The 23,689-nt window shown below is 37.7% G+C and overlaps 2 protein-coding genes across 2 annotated transcripts; one reads left to right on the top strand and one right to left on the bottom strand.

Annotated features, from left to right (window-relative positions):
- The first annotated feature begins 224 nt into the window (after positions 1 to 224).
- Positions 225 to 7,488, top strand: KDM8 (lysine demethylase 8). Its single transcript, XM_026085584.1, has 6 exons — positions 225 to 486; positions 1,837 to 1,969; positions 2,906 to 2,947; positions 3,759 to 3,908; positions 6,667 to 6,759; positions 6,848 to 7,488. Exons 1-6 carry the CDS (start codon positions 251 to 253, stop codon positions 7,010 to 7,012), a joined length of 819 nt encoding a protein of 272 aa, XP_025941369.1. The 5' UTR covers positions 225 to 250; the 3' UTR covers positions 7,013 to 7,488.
- Positions 7,489 to 7,912: 424 nt separating this feature from the next.
- Positions 7,913 to 23,571, bottom strand: NSMCE1 (NSE1 homolog, SMC5-SMC6 complex component). The gene is made up of 8 exons (XM_026085600.1): positions 23,451 to 23,571; positions 22,937 to 23,080; positions 13,621 to 13,742; positions 12,201 to 12,278; positions 10,712 to 10,858; positions 9,641 to 9,757; positions 8,634 to 8,754; positions 7,913 to 8,154 (listed from the first exon to the last, which is right to left on the bottom strand). Exons 2-8 carry the CDS (start codon positions 23,052 to 23,054, stop codon positions 8,084 to 8,086), a joined length of 774 nt encoding a protein of 257 aa, XP_025941385.1. The 5' UTR covers positions 23,055 to 23,080; positions 23,451 to 23,571; the 3' UTR covers positions 7,913 to 8,083.
- Between the last annotated feature and the right edge of the window lie 118 nt (positions 23,572 to 23,689).

The following is a 23,689-nucleotide window of genomic DNA, read 5'->3' as shown; positions in this document are numbered from 1 at the left end:
CCGGGGCCCTCCGTTGTCCCCGCAGGGCCTGGGGGACCGGACCGGCCTCCTGGGGGTTCCCTGCCGTGCCCCCCTCAGGCCCAGGGACTAGGCCAGGCCTCCTGGGGGTCCCCCTTTGTCCCCCCCCGGGGGCCAGGAAGCCGGCCGGGCCCCCTCGGGTCCCCTCGGGCCTGGCCACCTGGGGGTCCCAGGGCCCCTCAGGGATTGTAGGACTCGGCACAGGCAGCAGCGCGTCCCCGTGCCGGGTGTCATGGGCCAGGCTGAGGAGACAGCAGAGAACTTCGTTAGCAGCTGTTTCACAAAGACGTTTCTCTTACAGAGGGTCCGGGTTGATCCCCCTCCAACTCCTGTTATACAGCCAGAAGACGCAGTCCCACATCTTCACTGCCCTTCACTGGAGCATTTCAGAGACAACTATTTAATTCCACAAAAACCAGTTGTCTTGGAAGGGATTATTGACCACTGGCCATGTATGACAAAGTGGAGGTGAGGAACTAGTGCTTCATTCCTTGTCCGACTAAGGACAAGGGTTGTTTTGTGTGTCAGGTATCAGTGCAGTAATAGAGAACTTCATAGGAGACAAGTGCCATCAGGAATCATTTTTTGTTAGGAGCATCTTTGTGATGCAGTATTTTCTTTACTTTTTACATGTTTCCCTACAAATGATAGGAGTCAAATGCATCAAATCAGTTTAGAATATTACACTGTAATGCAATTATGTTAGTGAAATCAGGTACTGGAAGAGACTACTGGAATCCAGCCTTTTCAGGGTCTGAAGCAGGAGAGCACTCCAGCAAATCCCTGATGCTTTGTTTTGCTTAGCTGAAAACAGGTGAGCATATATTGCTAAGTATTCCAGTGAATTTGCTCATGTTTTAAGTGGATTAGTCTCAATCAGACATAAGTCAGTGATTTTTATATATCAGAACTTGCTGATAAATGGTGTAATGGGAAGTGGATTTTGGAGCTGCATGAATAATCATGATTGACTTTTTCATTCACAAGTACAAGTATTGATGTTTGTTTAATGGTGCTAGTGAGTGCTGAGTTTCAGATACCTGCATTCAGAAGTGAGTAATAACATTGTGCAGCTTATCATAAGCAGTGGAGCTAATGGTTCCAATATTGAGAATCAAATATTTGTGGCATAAAGCTTATGACCCTTCTGAAAAGGGGGGACAAAACTCAAAAAAGCATAGTTAAAGGAATTGCTTATATTCCACAGCCAAGGGTAGAATCTACATTAATTGAGTGCATTTGTTATTTCATAGGTCTTTTATTCTCCTTTCAGGCAAGGTACTCCACTGCCTAACTTCAGACACTTAAAAAGATGAGCTACTTAAATTAGCTAAGGTCATTGTCAATGGAGAGACCTATATCAGCCTTTGAAGAAAATCCTCCGACTGTAGCAAGAGTGGATATTATTGGCACTGACAAAGTTTTGATCTAGCATTCATGATAAAAAGATACAGTATTTTATTTAGCAAACTTGGTATAAGGCAGCAAAAAGATAAGCTGTAGCTGGTCAAGAGAAACTAGCTGCTTAGATCTCCTTAGCTCATAAGGAAATGATGGTTAAGTAAGGAAAATATTCAACAAGACTTTAAAATAGGCCACACATTTTAAAAAAAGAAAGAAAACATTTTGTGGCATAAAATATATACGAACTTGACTGCTTGTTTCCTTGCACCTTGCATCTTTTTCTGCTACCCTTTGTCTCTCCGGCTGGTTGGTTTTAGAGGGAAGAAATCACGATGGTAGCATTTATTACTCTGAAAGATGGATTTCCTACTCAAAGAACAGTATAAAAGGGTAATGGAACTTTCTGTATTTCAGTGTGGACTATTTTTGTCAAGTTGCGGGGTGCCGCACAGTTCCTGTAGAATTGGGTTCCCGATATACAGATGAGGAATGGTCTCAGAAGCTCATGACTGTCAATGACTTCATCAGCCAGTATATTGTGAATGAGGTCTGTTACTCTCATGTTGTTTCATCTCTAAATACAGCAATGTGCTACTGGAACAGAGAATTTCTGCCTAGTTGGAGCTTATTAGAAAATAGGTGCTTAGAAGTGAACTTAGTGGAGGGGGCACACTATAGACATGACTCTGAATTAAAAGATTTGACATATTTTCAAGATCCGAAGCCACAAATAGTTATTGCAATAATAACTAGCTTTGATCTTATATATAATCAAATGTACAGCAGCTGGAATTTGATAAATAGATACCATCTGCAGCAGAAGCCTGGATGGTGGCGTCCAATTTAACATAAGGGTTTTAATTCAGCTCCTCAGCCAGCAGTACTGTTCCTCTGAGTTATTAAACTGCTTAGTGAGATCTAGGATCTAGATCCAAATTGACATCCCACCCAGTAAAAAATTAAACAATTGATTAGCTATTGAATGTCCTTTTACTTTGACAGCTGAGGATCAGAAGCCCTCCTTTTCTGCTCCTTAGTCTACTGGCAGGTAGAACCATGTGTCATTGTGGGTTGGTGTGTGGTACAGCTAGACTAGAGTATGGAGATATTTATAGTGAGTGAAGGTGAAATAGTCTGCTTGCTGGCAGTGGGTCTAGCTATAATACTGCAGAGCCTTGTCACAGGAGTGATAAGAGAATAACTGCCAGACTCTATAGTATTACAGCTAGGTTCCTTCCAGTAACTTAAGCTAGATAATTTGTTAATTGTGAGGATATATCTACACTCTTGCAATTTTGGTATAAATGTAAGTTATTATTCCAGAAAGCCCTTTATAGTAGTCAACTGTTGAGGCAATTCTAGTACTTTGAAATAGCAAATTGGAAATTGATCTTACCTATAAATAAATTCCATAAGCATGACTGAGAAGCCTTACCCTATGTGTCACTATGCGTTTTTTTTTCTTTCTCTGCTGTAATTTCAGAACAGTGTAGGATACCTTGCTCAGCACCAGCTTTTTGATCAGGTAAAACTGAGTGAATGTTTTTATCTTTTTGAAGTCATTTGTTCCCTTTGCAGCACAAGTCATCACAAGTCATTTTGAGGATGCCAACTCTACTAGATGGAGGGTCATATGGGGGGAATTCACAGTATTTATTTATATTTGCTTTTCCCACAACTTGAAGGAACAGGGATGATTTCACTCCACTTTGCTGAAAGGAGTAGAAACAAAATCCTTCCAGGAGTGAAGGCATTCGGTTTTAGCACTGTTTCAGTACAGTGTAGCATTTACTTATATGGATATCACCTGGAAAGCAGCATTTCCCCAAAGAATATGTCACTCAGAGAAGAGATTTGGACAGCAAACAGTCTTCAGTGGTAATGTATTCACCCTGTTCTGATATGTCATTCCAGTTAACTAGAGGAGATTAGCTTGGTGGGAGAGGTATAAAGGAATCCCATGGAGAAGCAAGCTTAGCATATAAAAGATAAGTTGCTCTTTTTCCATGAGCAGCAAACCTGCTCATTTTTGTAGTTCTTGCTCCTTGGGTTTCTCTGGTTTCTACTAAAGAAAAGAGTCTCTGAAGATTAAGAAACACCTTCCCTTTCTTTCTCCCACCTCTCCCTCCCTCCAACACGATTTGCTTGCTAGGACAGAAAGTTTGGGGACATTTCCTGCAGATTCCCAGCACTCCAGCTACTTCTCCGCTGCCTTGGCTGGACAAGCAGGTCATTTGTTCTCTTTGTGTCAAGCCCAGTTATTTTGTTCTATGAATTATGCATCTTGTGCAAATCAGCACATAACCTTTTTTAATGTTTATTTCTTTACGGGATAGATCCCAGAATTGAAGCAGGATATCAGTATCCCTGACTATTGCTGCCTGGGAGAAGGGGAAGAGGACGACATCACCATTAATGCTTGGTTTGGCCCAGAAGGCACTATCTCACCTCTTCATCAGGATCCCCAGCAAAACTTTTTAGCCCAGGTCCATACTCTACTTTTCTTAAGCATGCTATTAATGCTATTGCTAAAAAACATGCTTATAATATGTAGATATTAGATTAGCAGACAACTTGTTGAAGGATGGAGAATATGTAAATATTATTTGGTGATTCTGTTGCATTTGTAACTACTGCACCTAATGCCTGACTTAATAATGTAGACCCCAAGTGCTCGTTGAGATAGATTATCACTTACTCTCATCTTACAGATGAGGAACTGAGATTGCAAAACAGTGGCTTTTCCAAGGTCGTACAAGGAAATTGTAACAGACCTGGGAGAAACCTGAATCCCATCCCAGAGTACTAATAAGGAATCTTCTTTTCGGAACAGCAAGATGTGGGGTAGACAGGTATATGCAGTACCTTCAAGTTACCCAGTAAAATTTCTGTTTGTGCATGCATGGAGAGTCAGATGAGGAAGCATTTGCACTGTGACATCATTAGTCCAGTTAGCTGCTAAGTGAAATACTTTTGATAAGCTTCTTGAGAACTTTTACTGCAGAATAGTAAAATATTTTACTGTGAAAATATTCACAGTAAAATATTGCGGCCCTTTGAGATAAGCACTACACAAGGCCAAAGACTCATTTTTTGGTCCAAGCAGTCAACAGTTGTACACATCTTTAAGCAGTGAGGTTTTCTGCTCACTGGAGGGAGCCTGGAGTTTTTTCCTTCCTCCCATCAGACTCGTTAACAAATATGGCTTACAGTTTCAATTTTCAACAGGATCATTACATTCAGTATTTTCTACTTGTGCTTGTTTATGGGAATGGGCCTTAGTTCCTGTGTCCCAAACAGAGGACAAAATCCTGCTTTCTGTGACAACCTGTATTTTCACGTGGAAATATGACTTCATTCAGGGCCATCTAAAGTGGGCTGTGCAATTGAGAATCTATCATATTTCTCTTCCATGCCCCCCCAACAAAGTAATTGCATTCTGAAAAAGGAGTATCCCACTATACACAGTATGTAATTTGCTGGGATTTGGGGGGGGATGGAAGGCCAATATAGAGGGAATTGTTGAACCAGAAAAAGATACTTCCCTTAGAAACTTCAGAACTTGTATTCTCTTGCCCAAAGAATGGAAGTGTATCTATCTGCCAGATGCTGTAAAAGATGGTATGGAGTCTTTGCAATCTGAACAGCAGGTGGGCTGGGAGTTTTCTGTTTTCAATTAAAACTGCCTCTCTCTGACTCTCCATGCATGCACGTGTTTAAGCTGTGGCTGCAGAGTTCAGGAGGGGGCAAGTGCAAGTAACAAAGCAGAATGATCTCTACTGGATTCAGTGGTGATGTTTGCTGCAGAGATTGTAGTATTTTCATTAATGAGGAAACCAGTATCTGGAGATGCATGTTGTTGTCCATTAACATATGAGTTCAGCCTTGTAATCTACAAAGCCTTAACCCAGGGAGGCAAGTGAAGGAGCCATTAATAGCTCAGTTTAGTCCAGGTAATCCACACACAAAAATCAAGGATTCAGAAAATGTGCTGCCTGAGCAATAACCAACATTCTATTTATTTCCATGCCTAACTAAAAATAGCACTTAACACTTGGTTCTTTAGTTTAGACAGTTAAGTAATATCCATAATGCCTTTGGGGTAGGAAAGGTATCTTACAAAACACATGGACAGCCATAGTGAGTCAGATCAGTGTTCCATTTAACTAGTGACTGTCACTGATAAGTTAGTAATAGTGAAAAATAGGGCAGGAATACACTGATACTTCTCCTGATCATAGTTTTTTTAGCTTTTAGAATAAGTTTATGCACTGTCCTTGAAACAAAAAAACAGTAAAGATCTGGCATTAAAACTCGGGTATTGATAAGATTCAGAAAATCTTGTTCTATGATATGGGAAGAGATGTTAAGATAGATAGAGCAGCTTGGTTAGGAATAGTTTGGTAGCACAACATCAGTCCAGCATATTTTTAGATGTAGTTACATCAGAGTATGGATTTATTCTTTGTTTAGTGTGACAGTCCCAAATAGATATTATTACTCCTGGCCCTTGAAGAAATCCAGAATCCTGGCACAAGCAGCATGAGTATTTGCTCTGTGCCTTCTGTGGGCATTCTGCTGTTATCAGTGCAGGACTCCATGAGGACTCATTTATTCTGCCACTTCATTCTAAGCACTGCCTGCCTGCAATTCAGTGTAGTGCTCAGGTCAGTCAGTCCACCTGCCTTATTAATTCTAGTCACCCAATTAGGACCCCAATGAAGGAGCTAATTTAATGATAGAGAAGGAAGAGCTAAAGGAGTATATGCAAGCTTACCATTCACTGTCTGCTGGTACCTCTGCCTGCTGATCTGGACTGCACTGAAAAATCTACTTCCTTGTTCTCAGTCCTTCTGACAATTACTATCTAGCTATGTAGAGCTCAAATAATCATATAAATTGGGTGCCTTGAACTTTGAATTTAAAGTAATTTGAAGGCATTTGCTGGTATTTCAAATTCTTATCTGCACCAATAGAGCAGGTACTTGGATTCTAGTACAGTTTGATTTGTTTGAATTTTGTGTTATGGCAGCGTCTGTTTATTAATAGCAGACAGTGATGTTTCTTATTATTGTCTTGGTAATTGTTATTCTTAAGGTAATCAGCTGTATTTTATTGTTAAATGCCAGCCACGGCCCAGAGTGTGGTATATTAGACTGGGTGCTAGTTAATTGAACTTAAGTCATTTTTCTGATAATGTGTACATTAATGACAGATGGAAAATATATATTGTAATATTTACAGGTATTTGGAAGAAAATATATCCGTCTATATTCACCGCAAGATTCTGAAAACCTATATCCACATGAAAGCCATATTCTTCACAACACTAGTCAGGTAAATAGTTGCCTGAAACTTTAAAATCAGTAATGTTACTTTATGAAATCATATTTGACTAAAGACATTCCATTGTTTTTTTTAATAGGTTGATGTGGAGGATCCTGACTTAATTAAGTTTCCCAATTTTAGAAACGCTGCATCTCAGTCTTGTATTCTGATGCCTGGACAGGTTTTGTTTATTCCAGTTAAATACTGGCACTATGTACGATCTCTCGATATCAGCTTCTCTGTAAGTTTCTGGTGGTCATAGTCAGAAGCATGCATAAAGCTTGTTAGAATTTTAATAGCAATTAAAAAGAAGAAAAAGTAGCTATTGACACTCTACAGAAAAGAATTCTTTTTAAACATGAGAAAGTTGTTCTCTATCCAGAGTTCGGAACTGGATAAAAAATAACTTCCTGCTTCAGCATGGTGAAAGAATCTGGACAACTAAATGGAAGTGAGTTGCTACAGCCACTTAATTTTTGTAAATGTTTCCAATATAAACTCCTTGTAAAGAGCATCTGCCAGCTGATCGTCTCATATGTGTGTGTACATCCAAAACAGCTCTATACATGGGCACTGCCAAGACACTGTGGCTCAATGTTTGGAACAAAAGATGTATATAACCAAGCTGGTGTTTCCTTCTGTTTGGATTTAGTAACAGTAAAAATTGGAGTTACATAAACAGTGGGGGAGAATGCTCCCCATGAATTCAATATATTAAAGTGCTAACATGAAGCATGATACCAATCTCTAATGTGGAAAAAATTAATAGTATTAAGGACTAGGACTACAATTAATTGTAGCTAATCCATAGTTCAATTACATAAATTGAAACTTAATCATACTTTGGTTAATGATCAGCTGAACTGCTGGCACTCTGCCTTTCCCTGAGCAAGTGTTGAATTCCTTTCATTTCTACCAAGGGAAGATATATTGCCATTCAACTCTCTGGCATTTGGCGCTATAGTCTTTTTATCAAGCCACTCTTAAAAGGAAAAAGCATCCTTTCAGAAAATGGGGGGGTTGTGCTGGGCAATGTGTTTTAGGTGACCCTGCTTGAGCAGGGGGGTTGGACTAGATGATTTCCAGGGATCCCTTCCAACCTCAACCATTCTGTGATTCTGTATGCAAGACAGCCTCCAGGAAAGCTGTGCAGACATAACTGTTTAGGAGAACAGTAAGGTCAATGACAATTTTATTGCAAGCTTCTTAAAAACTTTGGGAAAAAAATAAACACACTTAAAATTACACTGTTATTAATAAATACAATTACAGTCTGGCTATTCTGCAAGAGAACAGGAAAAAAATTTTCACTGAAAGCAAGTCTTAACACCATCTAACGCTGAGAATGAAGCTCTTTTCCTCTCTCTCTTTTTGATGACAACTGGGAATCCATCCGACTCACCTCTGTCACGAAAACAAAAAAGCAAGGTTAATGAATGACAAAAAGGATGATATGGCACGACCTCCAGTTTCTCAAAATGCTTTATATATTCTTGTGCTTCTGTTCATAACATCTAATTTCACTGACTAAATGAATTCTGAAGAGTTTGTGCTCTTCATAGGAACTCAGTATTTCCAAAAGGTTTTTTGTTGGTTTTTTTTGCTTTTAGGTTTTGGAGGTGTGTTAGTTTCTGTGGGAGTTTTGGGGAGTTTTTAACTTTAATACTATTACAAACACTATTCACAGGATCTACTAATGACCACAAGACATACTTCTGACAGTTCCAGTGCTCAGTGCTGCCCAAGGATGATTTACTGTCGATTAAAGTCAGAAATAATGTATACTCACCACAGTTATGAATAACATAAGCAGTGCCATTTAATATCACAGTCTGTTCCTTAGTAGTACTACATTTAATTTTTTTAAATAGGTTGCTTTTTACCTGGAATCTCATGAGGCCAGAAATCATTACAGTGAGGACAGTGTGGTTCAGTCTGAGCTTTGAAGTACTTTCCGACACAAGGTAAATGCATTCCAATTCCACAGGTTTCACATACTTGGCTCTAAAATCAGAAGTGTTAGTAAAAAACCTTTCTAATCCATGCTTCAGTTCAACCTAAAGTTGTCAAAAAGGGCTACAGCTATGCAGTGCTTTATCCCAAAGAATGTTTCACACATTACAGTTGGAAGACACTCAGAAACCAATGCCAGTAAAGTTAAAAGGAGGCATTTTCCTGGAAACTATGAAATACCACCTCCTTAGATGGGCAAAATTTCACTTGAAAGCTCAACAACACAGAGCTATTTGTCTGCAACAAAGGAGAGCGATTGGGATGGAAAACATAACATTAGGGAAGTGTGTTAGTTGGGAAGAGATGGAGGGTCAAGGAGCAAGAGAGTCTGATAGTTTTGAGAATCAGAGTTCAGGTTGTAACCACCTACTGTACAAGACTAAACTATCAACTTAACAGGTATCAATGCACAATCCTTTAGTGTGCTACACACACACACGTTCATTCTAAAATCCAAGATGCAAGCAATTCCTGAACCAAAATCCCAGGACCAAAGATGGATGTGTATCACATGAAAGATTACTATTTGCAAGGCCCAAAGATCAAGCTAGCTAACCCTTACTGTTATGCCTGTGTAAGGATAAGGGTTCACTTCTAGCCTGCTGGGCTTAGAAAGCAAGGCAGTGTGATAATGTTCCTCATTGGATTAGTTTCTCCAAGGTTTTTTTTTTTTTTCCAAAGACAGAAGATACAATATCTACACTGACAAAAGGGGAATTTTTTTTTTTTTAAATATAGATGAGCACCTTTACCACATTACAAGACCAGAAATGTTAGTGTCTGACTAACCCTCAAAGGAAAGTATCACACACTTCAGCTATGACCATGATAGTCCATCAGCAGAAGCCTGCTAAGGTAATCCAAACAATTGTGTTACCTGGATGGCAAGGCTGTGACAGATGTTACACTTCCTTGCCACACCTTGGTAGTTGCTGAGAATGTATTGTTCCATCTCCATTATGCAGCGAGTATGCAGCGTATATTCGCCATTTCTCTAATGAAACAAGAATTGGTGAGACAATCAATTTATTTTAGTTCCTTTTGTCCCTTTCGACCTTGCTCACCACTCTTTAGCAAACATTTGACATCCACTTTTTTTGCCATAGTGAAACAAACATCCCAACACTGACAAAAGGCAAAGCCAAAATACTTTTTAAGTGGCAGAACCTCATTTGCTTAGAGGATCAAAAGAATGATCTCACACCCTTAATAGAGATGTAGTCCTTGGAAGGTAGAGATGAGCAAGCACGCCCTCCTTAAGCTGAGACAGTTTGGGGACCCTTCAGTTTGCACGTTAGAGAAACTATTGGCTTTCAGAGAAATCTGGGCATTTGATGCATCTTGGAAAATCTCTGCTAAAGCACTGCAACGTAAGGAAACATGCAGCAGCATGTTGGAGATCTATGATGTGATGCATCCAGCAGAGAAGGAATTGAGGTCTCACTAATCCTAACAAACAGCTGCAGTGTCCACTCAGTTTCTGCCTCATGAAGTAAAGGAGATCTCCAGATGCGCACAGTGGCAAGTGCACTGCTGGTACAGGCATTTTCAACATGTTTGACCTCACTGCTTTTTCCAGGAAATCCTAAATGTTACTGGCAGCACTGATCACCTTGAAGAGCTTCTCTCTTGATTCAAGCTTTAAGTATGTTCTGCTGTTAAGTACAAGGGATGTCTGTATGTCTGTACACAGATAGCTGCACTAGCACACATACAAGAAACTGAAGCCATGTTGTTCTGTGTAGACCTACCCAAGGACTTTTTGCTTGTAAATGTACTACCTTTTCTTCAAAAAATCAGTGACTGGGGTGACAATAAGGACAGGCCCCACAAAACCATTTTTGCTGTCTTTCATTGAAGAATAGCTCCAATTTCAGCTATCACATCCATGAAAAAATAATATCTGGACCTATTAAAATACAAACACTTGGTAAGATACATTCGTTACCTCAGAGAGCCACTTATCCTCCACAAAAAGTTTCAACACTTGCTCTGCTTCCTTTTTCTTCATTTTCTTTGTCTTCAGTTGGTCAGCAAAGTTTAAAATCTCTGTGGAAGAGGCAAAGCCATTTTCTGATAAAATGATTAGGTCCATCTACAGGAAGAAATATTTTCAACTATTAAAAAAGCATGCAATTAGGCAGGCACACCTTATAGTAATGTACCATTTTTCCAGCATACATATATATTCTGGTATATACTACAGTATATGGCTTGAACCAGAACTATGTAAAACACAGGTCAAAATCTAAAACAATCATAGTTACCTTGTCGATTTTAATCTTTGCCAAGAACATGTACAGTGTTGCCTAAATGAAGCTGCATGCAAGGACCCTTGAGCATATTCAGGACTGATGCATCTGTTTCTTTTGAGGAAAGATCTTTAGCGACCAGAGTAAATTTGTCCCCTCTGGATTCGTTGGTACTGCTGAACCTATCTAGCACATGTAGGCTGTAGCACTGTTACCAATTTTCAGAGATTCCCTCAATGGAAACATTCCTGCTGCTCATTATCACAGAGCAGCATGCGGTTTATATGGTAGTAGTAATATGTGCCATGACAACGTTGTCTCCGCAGTAGCACCTGAACAGTCATGTCAGCACAACAATAATAAAAAAATCTCTGGATACTCTCAGTTTCTCAGACTTCAGCAGCTGCTGACAGAACAGTTGATACACTACTCTTTCCAGTTTATACAGAAAATTTTTATTTTAATGACTATAGTGCAAAACCAGGAAAGTCTAACAGCTGGACAAATTATGTCCTCAAAGTTCAAAGCATTATGAGAACAACCTACTAAAACATGAAAGATACATAGCTACAATCACAACTCAAAATACTAGTTGTTGGTATGAAATTGGACACTGCATGTCTTGGTATCTAGACCTAACAGATCTATTTGGAACTTTAAAAATTGCTCAGGTATTATGTTTTCTTGTTTGATAAGCACCATTCTGACTAGTTAAAACGCAGAATGAATTGGCTACCGTAACAATAATACACAGAATGTTTCCATTTAAATCACCAAATCCAACTTCTACATTATTAGCATTAAAATCTACTGTATATTAATAGAGTGCTGAAATCAGTGAGAATGTGGCTCTTTCTTAGCAAGATTCAGCAATTCCAGCTGAAAACTCTAGAATAAAGTTGCTGAAGGATGTTTGCTTAACTACAAGCAGATATGCCAAGTCATTCACTCCAAGGAGCCCTCCCCTGTTACTGATTTCCGTTTAACAACAACTGATTTTCAATAGGGAATGATTGCTTCTATATACTTATATTTTTTCCCCTACATGATGTGAGATAAAATTAACAATTATAAACTTATGTGAAATGGCAACTAGTTCCTGAAAAATATTTCAAATTTCCATTCATTTTAAGAGGATACCTTCACAAATAATACAATTTGCTAACTAATAAATGACATACTTACTGTTTTTCTGAACAATTCTAATTCATTTTCTGTATAATCAGATGCCATTTTAGTTATTTCAGTTTCTGCCAGATTAACCTATAAAAATAATACTTATACTGAGATCAAAATGATGCCTTTGTATTTCTACATAATAAATTACAAAAGATATTGCAGTGAAAAGAATATATCATCTTAAAATTAACAGGAATGTCATTTCTTTAAGTAGCATGAAGGAGGCTGTTCCTTAAAGATAATACCCGAGTTCTCTCTTTACAGACCCTGTTCATTCCAGCCATATGTTCTGCACAGCAGGCTCTGCCCAGTCCAAGCTCTCTCTTGAGCAACCCCCTGCCCTCTCCCCCAATAACCTGGGACAAATGGAGGTAGACAAGTGGAGAAGAATTTAAGACCATATCTTAAGTTTATATTAAGCTAATAGAAAAAATTGCCAAATTTTGAGACAAGATGCAAAGTCATACAGTAGAACTAATATAGTCCACCAGGACACTGTGCTAGACAATAGTGGTAAATATTTTATAATGCATGTTTTTATTTCATTGTGAAAAACAATTATTGATATTTCATATTTGTATTGCTCATGCTACTGCTCTTCAATATTAGCTCAAATTAATTGGCAAAATTACCCAGAAAGGTTAAAAGCAGCAGTTAACATCAGAAGACTTCAAGTATGGTCTTTTCACATCACTGTATAGCCTTCCCTCTTTGACATTCAGATTTCAGAGCATCCAGGGAAATATATATAAGCTATTCCTTAGCAAACCTTTTATGTTAGGTAGCTTGTTGATTAAGGAAAAAAAGAAAACTAATGTTGGAAAGCTCTCAATGTTTTCTAGCTGAAATATTCCTCTTGAGAAAGAAAAATCTGTGAAAAAAAAAATCTTACTTCATCTCTAAATCTTAAGCAATGTTTATGCTACATAAAACAGACACTACTATGGTCCTTACTGCCATATTCCATTCCCACGCACCTATGGTGTTGACAGTTTATCCTCCCACTTCCCTGTTCTACATGGAGCTTCTACAGCAGCTGTCAGCCTAAGAGGGGAACAACCCAGCAGAAACAAAACAAGACACTGCTAAGAGTAAGAAGCCTACCGGCAGATACACCTTTCACTTCTGTGTTTTCTCTAAATAGCAGGGGGGTTTTAATAAATAAATTGTAACAAAGGATCATAGATAACTCAACCTTCCTAAGCTGGCACTTAGAGCAACCTTGTGTTTATTATGCACAGATACAGATATGGTTTTTGCCCAGTTTACAATTAGAAGGCATATGTACCTTTTATTGGCACATCATTCACAAAGGTTAATTTTACATCAGTGACACAGGTGACCACTCATTACTGCTCCACGTGGCGATTTATGCACTCATCATGAGAAGCCAAAACCATAAGATGGCAGCACATCACATACTTACTAGGGCATAACGCACTCTCCCGTCATCTTCAGACATTCCTTTCCGGATCTGCATAAACAAAGGCTGCAGATGGATGTTAATAGTATTGATGAAATCATCCAATTTATCATGTGCATAGTAGACTGGGGAGAAAAAAAAAAAAAAAGAAAAACTTAGGCAGACCTTTTTATGTTTTATCTGCTGAAATGTTTTTTCCTGGCCTGGGTAAAGCAGCTCAAAGTTATTCAGGCAGAATTTGAACAGGTCCATTATATGCAGCAGACATATAACATTTTGTGCTGCTGATTACTAACCTTCAGAAAAGTTCACCTCCTTGAAAGTCAGAGTGTACAGAAAGAGAGTCCAGACTTTTTGCCTCACTGTATAGAACTCACCACAGTAATCCATTACTTACAGCAACTGCCTTCAACTAAGTCTAGTTGAAAATAAAATACCACCAGAAACAATTCTTACGCACAATACAAAATACATATTTAATCTCTTTTGTTTATATACAACAGATTCCTTGTTTCTTGTGTTCTATTTCACAAACTAATTGGCATGTAGCAATCAAGTTACATGCCAAAAAACTTAAAATTCTAGCTTTGTGGAAATACCATTAATATTCTTGTGGCATTCCATAAGCAAATGAAATGCTTGCAGAAGTTTTATCATAGACATAATTAAGATGGGCTTTGGAGTCTTTTGTAGAAGCAGGTGCTGTAGCTGTGGCTTATGCTTGCACAGGAGCTGCACAAGCCCTCAGAGATTCCATCCAAAACAAGAGGGTGAAATCCCAGCTCCAATGGTGCTAGTGACAAAACTCCCACTGACTTCAGCATGCTAGGGCTTAAAAACAGCATTAAATAACAGTTCACAACTCAGCTATACAGGAAAGTGACTGATTTCTCAAAAAATACTACCAATTATCACTACCTGAATACTATTCTCAGTTATAAGAGTCAATCACTTATGTAATAGCAGCAGAGGTCCAACTGAAGGCTCCAAAATCCTCTGTACTTTACAGTATAGTACAGCACAAAAACATGAGACGCTGGATAATCCTGCCGAGAAAGTTCATGATTCTGGTTTATGCAAGACTCCATAAGTGGACAAAACCAACAAATTGCAAGAAAAAATTAAAATAAGTATAATTATCTGAAATTGAATTTTCCCCTGCCTGGCACCTGTCAGCAGGAAGGAGACTGCAGACATCAAGGCCAGTGAATGTTAATGACAGATCTAAAAGAGGGTAACATGAAAGAGATTAAAGAATATTCTTTTGGGCAACAGCTGTAACATTTTAATTTTAGATGAAAGGCTGCTCCACTCATCAGAAAATGATATAAATTCTCCATAAAAATTGAATTAGGAGATGGATCACCCCAAAAGCTGTGCTTAAAGGCTGTAACATCCAAGAAGTCTGTACACTTTACTATTCCAGATTCAGAAGGAGAAATGATGAATACCATTCACCATGAGCAAAGATTCATAACCTTCCTTCCACATTACCTTCCTTTCACATCTGCAGTACTAGGTCCAGTTCTTGGCTCCCCAATACAAGAGAGACAGGGAGCTACCAGAAGGAGTCCAGTGAAGGGCTACTAAAATGATTATGCGACTGGAGTATGTGTCATATGAGGAAAGGCTGAGAGAGCTGGGACTGTTCAGACTGGAGAAGAGAAGGCTCGGGGGGATCTGAAGGGAGGGTGTAAAGAAGACAGAGCCAGACTCTCCTCAGTGGTGCCCAGTAACAGAATGAGAGGCAATGGGCACAACCTGAAACACAGGAAGTTCTGTCTGAACATGAGGAAAAACTGCTTTACTGTGAGGGTGACTGAGCACCGGCACAGGTTGCCCAGAGAGGCTGTGGAGTCTCCTTCCTTGGAGATATTCAAAAGCCACCTGGACATGGTCCTGGTCAACGTGCTCTAGGTGACCCTGCTTGAGCAGGGTGTTGGATCAGATGATTTCCAGAGGTCCCTTCCAACCTCAACTGTTCTGTGATTCCTCTATGAAACAGTTCTTGTACACAAAGCTGTACTATGAATAACCTCTAAATTAACTAATTGGATAGAAACTGTTTATTCAAATATATTACTACTAAAACCCAGCAATATACTGCAACAGATTTGATGAGAAAGAGGACAAACTAACGTGATGTTACTAAAATGTGGATATTAATCCACTAAGTATCCACAGTCTTCATACTCTGGCTCCACATATACAGGAATCTATCTGCCTTTTTTCTTTTAGTAAAATATCTGAAAGCCCAGATTGTCAATACTACTTCAAACAACTGTAGTTAGGAAGGCCTTCTTGTGACATGACAGAATATTAAACTTTTTCAAAAGTCTTAATTTCTGATAGCTTTCCAGCAAAATGTACTACCTTAAAAAATAAAAAACTAAACCTTACTAACAGTTGCTGTAAATGATATTTCTCTAACAGAAATAAATCATTTCCTTCTCTAGGGCAAAAAGTATAATCTCAACTAATACCAATCACAGATGTACTTATTGTAATCTGCTTTCAGTCAAATAAAATCAAAGCAAATTGCTATTCCAGTTTTCAGGTCCAATTACAAACAGAACAAAGTTGTGCACAGCATTGAAAACCAAGTATATCATGGAACTAGCTACTGTTCTTTATCCTCTCTATCAATAAACAATCCTCAGCCCTGAACACTCAATAAAGATAGCATGTGGCAGCATTAGAAAAAGAGCTCATTATATATAGTATAGAACTATAGTATAGAACACTGCCTGGGAGCATTTTCTTTAAAAGAAATTATTTCAGTTCAAGAACAGATAGATAGCAGATCACATAGTAATTTTTTTTAATTTACACAAACTCTTAAACCTCAAGTATTTTCCAGAGAAAAGTTCAACAGGTCCCTGGTTGTGATACAATGTAGAGGTGCTCAGAGAAACCAGAAAATTTTCTGAACATGTCTGTATGCAAACTGTAAACAGCAGGTAGCAGAGCAAACTAACTTTCATTTTGCATCTTGGTTAATTATTATTTTTTTAAATTGGCACTGTTTTAAACTGTATTGTTTAAAGACAAGCAAACATCAGGAATCTTGTTACTAAGGTCAGTTAGAGAAGCCACAGTTTCATGATAAATTTCAAAAAATACGTGGAGTGTTATAAAATCAGGGCTCCCACGTTTAAGGCAAAAGACTACAAATAAGCTGAATAAATGCTTTAAAAGAAAAGAGATAAGATCTTTACTCATATAAAACCTAAACATAAATTTATCACATCTATGCACTTTAGTTTTCATGTTCTCTGTAAACAGATTTAGCAGAAGATTAAGTGCAGTTCTAGTCCGCAAAGTTGTATTACGAAAATAGCTTGTTTTTCTTCTACTTTGACACGGACACTGATTACAGATGTAATATAAGCCATTGAGAAACGGTTTTGATATTTATGGTTAATTTTCAGGGTCAAATCATATTTAAAAGATAATAACTATCCAACTTCTGACAGGCAATTCATCAGTTTAGAAACTTCAGCATTAAGCAAAAACTAGAAGTAACCACGAAGAATAACATGACAAATTATTTTGATTTTAAGTCACTGCTGCTCAGTTTTGATTTCATAGAAGACCAACACATTCAGAAAAGTGAGTTTTTTGAGAAAAACAATTTCTTAATTTCCTTGACTTATTCCCTAAGTAGGAAGATTTATATATATAAAAAGCTCCCTATTGAGATTTGAAAATGCTGCCTGGGAACTTTTTTATAGCTAGGAAAAACTGAGAGAGGACCACTATTCATAAGAGAATCTAAGAGCCTGTCTGAAGTCCTTTAAAAATCAAAACAGTCTTAGTTGCACTTCATAATGACATGTTTTGCAAAACCTTTTTTCCTCTGATTTTTGTTGTTGTTATACAATAGAGGGAACAACCAGGAATACTCCCTCCTAATAGCAGAAGATATTATACGAAGACATAAAAACAGGCAATCCTTGCCTCAAAGAGCTGAATGACATTTTAACTATGGACTAGACTACATCATTTGTGATTAATTTTTTATGTATATCCTGCTTTACATTATTTTATACTCACATAGAACCATTCACATTATACCTGTTTATATACACACATCTACAATATATGTTTCAGGCCTCCCATGAAAAGAGAATCACTGAGAAGCAGAAGTTGCTGCTTCTAAGAGTGTTTTGCAACGCAACCATCTAGAACAAAAACAATCAAACTGCAAATGTGTTTAGGCAGGGAAAATATCCAGTTATTCAAACTGGGTGGCTGGATTTTCAGCCATATACCAATGCTGATACTCTTGAAAATGTCTCTATAAATTTCAGTAACCATTCATAGCGAAGACTTTGGTTTTAAAGCGTAACTACTACCTGAGTGATGGCTAATGCACTATGCTACAACGTTGGTTCAGTACAGACTAATACTCAGGTATCCAATCTTCTGTCACTGTTTTTAACACAGTGAATACTGAATTTGGACCCAGGGGATATCAAGTCAGTCTTCATTACCACAACATCTCAACGAAGATTTGATAAGCTTCTCTACATTTTAGGTTTCAATCCAGCTACAAGTCATCTGAAGTGCAGCAAAAAATATTTTGTAAAAAATATGGCCTGGTTTACATGGTAGACAAAAAGAGATTGTTGTATTACTGCATTCTGGCCTTAAATTCTATGGATAAGTAGATACAAATCCATGGTGAAAACAGAAGAGCCCTGGTAGAGTGTCATTATGATAAGCCATAAGTATACTAACAAGCCTGGCCGGAGCATGGCTTCCAAAACTAATAATGGGTAATATGATGCAGATGAGATGGAAAAAAAGTACAGCTGTTCACCAGACCTCACCTTGTCCTCACCAAAATATTTCCTCAGCGTTCACTTCTCCCACAACATCTAGGAGAAATAACTGAAGTATTCACTAGCAAAATATCAAAACAACAGCACAGTAAGTTTTTCTGTTGTTTTTCAGTGCAAACCCTTCTCTGATAACATAAAACACAGTCTTCAAGCAGATGATTATCTGCAAACCCCGCCACAGATAATAAAAAATCCCCAAAGCTCTAGCTGAACTTTGCAAACAAGATATTAGCATAATTAGCACACTAGGTCACACATCAAAGCAGCTACTGGGGCTTTTTCCTAGAATAACAAATACTAAAAATAAGTTTGCCACATGTAAAACAAAAATGCTTGCCTGTTGTATGAATCCCTTCTTTCTCATAGATAGTTTATTTAGTGGGTCTTACAACAGTCAAGCACGAAATGTATTATGCCTAAAAAACTGGGTATAACTGTAGACTAAAGTTGCCACTCACAGACATTTTCTTCAGAGTTTAGCTACCTAGCCAGTTAAATAAAATACAGAATCTACTTAGACAAAAACCAATATAGTATAATCCCCATTAATGAATGGCTAAATAAATACATTCCTTCCCTATATCCAAATAGGAAGGAAAAAAACGCAGTTTTCTCTAATCTATTCATTTGTTTAAACAACCCTTCACAAGTGCAATGCATTAGAGTTTGATAGCACAATGACTGATGTAACTCAATAAACAGTTACACTTTATAATGAATTTTATAATATTGGTGTTCAATAAATCTTGCCATTGATTTGAAATGCAACTTGAATTTGTCCCTCCATATTATCTGTAGATTCATCAAAAATATATGGGAAGAAAATACATTTGTTTTTTTCTGTTACCCTTCTGGCCTTAAAGACTGTAGCAAAGAAAATGCTTGTGAATGCCCTTTTCTTTGGAAAATAAAATGCTGGTCACCAAAATACCTAATATTCTTATGTTTCACAGAATCACAGAATAGCTGGGGTTGGAAGGGACCTCTGGAGATCACCTGGATCTAAAACCCCTGCTCAAGCAGGGGCAGCTAGAGCACGTTGCCCAGGACATGTCCACACGTGTTCTGAGTATCTCCAAGGATGGAGACTCTGCAACCTTTCTGGGCAATCCATTCCAGTGTTCAACCACCCTCACAGTGAAGAAGTGTTTTCTTATGCTCAGATGGAATTTCCTGTGTTTCAATTTGTTTAAATACTTGTCAGATGAAAATGTACTGAATCAAAGAAAAAATAGATGAGCTGGGGAATCTGTCAAGCGATAAAGAGGAAAGCACATGAATCTTAGTATTTACTCCATACGCTGAGGAAAAGCAGCGCTATTACAGAGAAAAATGTGTTTTCCAAGGGAGAGGCAGAATTTTTTCAGTTGTACAATTTAGAGGTGTAAACACATCGCTCCAGTTATTAAAGAACTACAGCTGGCTTGGAAGATAGCAGGAAAAATAACTGCAAACTCTCCTATTTCTACTACATTTCCTGCTTTCAGGCTGGGGACAGGATTATATTCATTTTTCACATATTCCCTTCCCACAGAGAACGTCCTGTGAAAGGATCCAACATCCAGCACAGATACCATCAGCTCCCCAACTGTCCAAACACAGGAAAAAGGTGCTCAGCAATCACCCACAAAGACAACACACAAAGCCACCCCAAAAAAGGATGCTGAGAATGTCATGGTACCTCAGCTATACATAACACTGGAACACTGTGAAATGTCTTTAGCTTTGCACTTAAGATTTTACCATAACATGTTTCATAACTGGAGAAGCCGTAACACACTGCAGACAGAAAAAAACATGCGTTTAACAGATTCCAGTAAAAATAATAATACCTTTGCTGAACAATCCTGCAATTTATATCCTAACTGAATTGCACATTTTCTAGTGGTCCTATGCATTTTGATAGATGTTTGGAGCTTTTCCTTCAGAGATCTGTGCAATTTTAGTATAGGTACTTGACTGCTAACAGCAAGCATACATGTGCTGCACAAACAATAAGAAGGTGTCTCTAGCCAAAAGTCTTGTGATTTTGAAATAAAACAGAACAAGAGAACGTGCCAAATACCAAGATGGAAAACAGTCAGATCGCTTTGCTCAGAGGCTACACAGACTGGTTACTGTATGACTTGACTTTGTCAGACAAAGCTTTTTCGTTCTTTTATGTTTAAGGAAACCATCATCATAGATAGGTGACAGCCTTGTTATACAACACTTCGATCTGCGGGGGAAAGGAATTAATTCAATTATGCTGTTTTAGGTACATTAGCTTTGATCTGACTAGAAAATTATTATTCAGATTGCACTGAGCATTATTAAGATGTATTTGAAGAAACTACATCAAAAACAGAACTTCTTCAAGAAATAGTACAGACAGGCTATGTTTCCTCAGAAAAACGTTACTAACAATATCACAACTGACAAGATCATGGCGACTCTGCCCTAATAAGGATGGTCTGTCAACTCACTATTTTTTTTAATTCATAACAAATGTAAAGATGTAAAAAAAAAAAAAAAAAAAAAAAAGTTCCATTCAATGAGTCAAGTTCAACATCCCTTTGTCCCCCAACATGACACACAGCCTTCCTCGGTAGAGCATTTAATAAAATTGTGACACTTAAAACTCCCACACTGTATCTGAGTAGTTTCACAGTCTTTTCCATTGCGCATTGGCTGTCACTATACAGACAAAATATGAAGTACTTGGTAGGCAGCAATTGCAAGGGAGCTATTTAAAAAAAACCTCTTCCTAATAAATAATTCTTTCTAATGAATGTTACTTTATCAGCTCTTGCTGCATCCTGCAATCTTAAAATTCACTGATTCTACATACTCAATACAGGATCTAGCTGTAAAGTTTTTCTCTTAAGATTCTTTTTACTAAACACACAACAAACTGGTTATATCCAAGCTGTTGGTTTAGGCCATTTACCAAATGCATTTACCACATGTTTATTTTTACAAGACACAGTGACTTGTTTCTCACAAATACAGGAGTAAACCAATGAAGAGCAACAGTATTTTTTCTAGTCAGGAATTTGTCATGTCATTTTTTCTAGTCAGGAATTTCCATCTATCAGTCAGGACCTTGCACAGGTGCTGAAATAAGTTCTTCTGGCTCAGCAAAGTTTGAACAAACCTGTGGAACCTGCTTGACACATTTTAACTACGGAAAATATATAGGTAGTGGGCTCTTCCGGAAAGGACTCTCAAGTCTGAGTTCACAAGTGATTGTCCATATCAGTAACTGCAGTCTCTTCTAACAGGGGGAAAGAAATGTTAGCAGTGATGATGCTAAAGTTATCATCACCACTAACCACTTCAGTAACAAACTGAATAGTTCAGTTCTCCTGCAATTATTGGTTCAGCTCTCAACAGATTCACATAAACAGCATGAACTGACCAAATCCCTCAAATATAACTGTTAAGAGGGTTTTTATTTTTTAAATCTTAAATGCTAGAGTACAAGAGAATAACTTGAGATGTATATTCAGTGCACATCACTTCTCTTAATGTGTAATTTAAGCAACATATTTTCTAGAGTTATCCAACTTTCAACAGTAATTTGTTAAAATTACTACTTTAAACAGCATTTGGACATTTCCTTTCAAATGGCTTTTTTTTTTTTTTAAGCACATTCCTTGTCCTTTTTAATTTTGCTCATAAATAAGGACAAGATAAAAATATGGGAATTTTATTATTTTCATTGTTCTCTGGGAAACAGCAATTAGGATTTAATTTTTTATTTTGTCAGACTATATAATTTACAACTAAAACCTACCAATTAATTAGTGCTAAATGCATTACTCATTTCAGGTTTATTTCAGTTTGTGCCCACCACATTTTCAAAATTAGTGAAGAGACACACTTACAGATAGTAAGTAGATCTCTCTGAAAAAATCATAACTGAGTTGATTACACATTTCTGTAGTATTTTTGTTCAGTCAGGAACTTCAAACAAATTTGAAAGTATATAACCAAATTTTTGTTCTATGTGCCATAAAATTCAGCTTGTTATAGCATATATCAGGACTAACCTAACTGAACATGTAATCAGTCAGGCAACAGATTTACTCCAGATGGATGCATTGCATAACAGCATATACTTCATATTGTATTCCAAAGGAAATCCTTCCAAAGAAGTATGAAGAAAAACATTCTGGAGACTTAAACACTGTTCTTGGCAAGAATGAATAAAATTTTAAATACATAACCAAAAAAAAAAGTCTCTGCTAAAATAAAAAGTTAGAGTTTGCTCTGTATAAATCTAACTGGATTAAACCTTAATTTCCTTTGGGTTGTTTTATTTTTTCTTTTAGGAAAGAAAGGAGAGAGAACATGCATGTCATTAAAATTTTTAACATTTCTTTAGATGGTGTATGCTTTCAAAATAATGTAACTACTTATAAACTATATCAGAAAAAAGTGTTCTCCCATCCTATTCTCAACACTTTTTCTCAGAAAGAGAGACAAACCTTTATGGATTTCACAGCAATGCCTGTGTAATTTCCTAGCCTCTGATCCTTCCATTATCCCATGAGACATCAGGACCTGCAAGAATCGTCGATGACTATCAGTCATCTGAGCTGCCATTGCAATATTCCACCAGGCTTCAAATGCTGAAAAGGGAGTACACTGGAATTAATACAGATTTCAATTAAATTTCTAATTTATAAAAAAGAACAAATCAGTGAGCTAAAAAACTGAATCAGGGCAAAAAAGAAGATACCCCAGCTTCATCTCCAAATACAGACGTTGACTAACTCCAGGGTTCTATGAGAAGAATGCAACAGACAAAGTCTAACTGATTTTACCTAACACTTTCAGTTACAGATTAAAATAATGTAGACATTGTGCCATCATACCCCCCAAAACAATTCTCTTAACATCTATTACAGTCAACAGAACATCTTGCACAGTTTTGTGTTAAATACTTCTTCTGTTTAGTACATACTCAAATAGCTTGTCTAGTTAAAGAGTGTAACTTACTTAGGACAGAAAATCCTCCTCTACATGTCGTGAAGAATGTCAGAACTAAACAAAAGCATTTCAAGAAATTCTTTGACCATTCCAGCCAAATAACGCTGAAAAAAATCCAAAAGATGTAAGAAGCTTCCAGAGTCCTCCAAACCAAAGACCCCCCCCCGCCCCCAGCCCGCTCGTCCCCACCGTCCCCCCAGGCCCAAAGGCCCCAGCGCTGTCCCTCCCCGGCCCTGTCGCCCCCACTG

The sequence above is a fragment of the Apteryx rowi genome, unplaced genomic scaffold (assembly GCF_003343035.1).
Source record: "Apteryx rowi isolate R43461 unplaced genomic scaffold, aptRow1 scaffold_119, whole genome shotgun sequence".
Classification (NCBI taxonomy): Eukaryota; Metazoa; Chordata; class Aves; order Apterygiformes; family Apterygidae; genus Apteryx; species Apteryx rowi.
Note: the sequence above shows the minus strand (reverse complement) of the source record. Positions and strands in the feature narration are given on the sequence as shown.